Source organism: Rhinopithecus bieti, unplaced genomic scaffold (genome assembly GCF_001698545.2).
Source record: "Rhinopithecus bieti isolate Rb0 unplaced genomic scaffold, ASM169854v2 scaffold_39857, whole genome shotgun sequence".
NCBI lineage: Eukaryota > Metazoa > Chordata > Mammalia > Primates > Cercopithecidae > Rhinopithecus > Rhinopithecus bieti.
Window position 1 is genome coordinate 162856 of NW_016816641.1, and position 1438 is coordinate 164293.

Consider the following 1438-nt stretch of genomic DNA (forward strand, 5'->3'; position numbering starts at 1 on the left):
GGGGGGCGGGCAATACCCTGAACCCAGGTGACTTGTATACAAAGCAATTAGCAACCAGGCACGACTCACCCGGGGGAAGTTCCCACCATTCTGGTGTCGAGTGGGATCATGCTGCACTCGGTCTAGCATGAGGTAGAGCGAGAAGACTGCCACACAGAAGATAGCAGCTCCACACACCGTCACCTGCTTTTTCAGCTTCATACTGGCCTCCACATACACCTGGCAGGAAGGACACCATCTGTAGCTCCAGCATGCAAAATCCCCATGGCAGTCTTTCCACCAAATGCCCCAGTGAGTTCCTAAGGGCTGTTCCCAAGGAACACCCATTTGCCTGGCTGTAATAAAAAACCAGCTTTGAAATACCAAAACCCAACACCAGTTGGGGATCCTGACCCAGCTTTGATTTTATTGTCTTGCTGAGACTCAGAGCACAAGTAGCACATCTGGGGCTGGCCCCACCTGGTCCTGGTAGCAGCTCTGCCCCTAGGGTGAAGAGGACGCTCTCCTTTGGCTGGTGCTATGAAAAATGGGCCCAGGATAAGAGACCCCAGCTCTGACTGGAGTGTGCACACAAGCTCCTGATTACAACAGCTTCCCTGCCTAGATAGGAGGTGCCTGTTCAGGCTCCTCGGCCATGTGCTTCTAGTTTCAGGTGAATAAGCTGGTTTCTATTTTGTTGGATTTAAAAGTTTAGCCAGAACCCAAAGAGACTAATAGGAAAGTCTTTCTCCGTGCCCTTTAGGGTCAAACTGGCGCTCACCAGAAACAGTGCCTGGCAAAAATCCTGTTTCAGAAACACAGAATGCATTTCTTTCTAATAAAGAAGAAAGATGCTTGTGTTTCTAGCATAAAGCAAGCCCTATGTGTTCTCCCTGTTCGTATACTGATTCCTGCAGTGGGAAACTTCCAGCTGCGGTTTGCAGAGCACTTAGGGGACCCCTAGGAAGCCTACAGTGATGCCGAAGGCCCCCTGGGAAGGGAGAGACCGGGTCCAGTGCTCGGTTGCGAGGCAACTTCAGGGGACCCGTGCCCCCAGCCGCCACCGCCCTCAGGCCCCGCTTGCCTGATCAGGAGGAGGGAGGGAGGACGCTAACTGCCGAGCCGAGCGTGGGCGGGACGGCGCTCCGGAGTCTGCTCCGCGGGCCCTGGGGCCGAGGAGCTCTGTCGCCTCTGCGTTGTGCCCTACTTAGCGAGATCTGATTCTGCTCGGGAGCCTTCGGGCAATATTTTTAGCCGTTAGAGACTGGGTCCAGGCCAGTGTGGGTGGAGCTGGGGAGATAGTTGGATCACAGAAGACAGGCACCTGCCGCCGCGTCTCCGGCCGCCCGCGCGCCGGCCTGGCTGCCTCCCCACCCGCCCCGACTCCGTCGGCCCCGAGGACCGCAGAGACAGGCGCCCGGTCCGGGCCTCAGGCCGCCTCCAGCCCGGCCCCTCTGAC

General features: G+C 57.0%; 1 protein-coding gene across 5 annotated transcripts in view; it reads right to left on the minus strand.

Annotated features, from left to right (window-relative positions):
* The window catches only part of MAN2A2 (mannosidase alpha class 2A member 2), a 22449-nt gene that overhangs the window by 17525 nt on the left and 3486 nt on the right, over nt 1-1438 (minus strand). For 3 of the 5 annotated variants that reach the window (XR_001882040.1, XM_017854992.1, XM_017854993.1), the window contains exons 1-2: nt 1064-1438; nt 70-219 (exon numbers count right to left, since the gene is read on the minus strand). Coding sequence is in view for 4 of the 5 variants with exons in the window: in XM_017854992.1 (XP_017710481.1) it covers nt 70-201 (132 nt within the window). In the remaining variant the exon portion in view is untranslated. The remainder of the gene's footprint in view (nt 1-69; nt 220-1063) is intronic. The other 2 variants (XM_017854990.1, XM_017854991.1) reach the window with 2 other exon arrangements.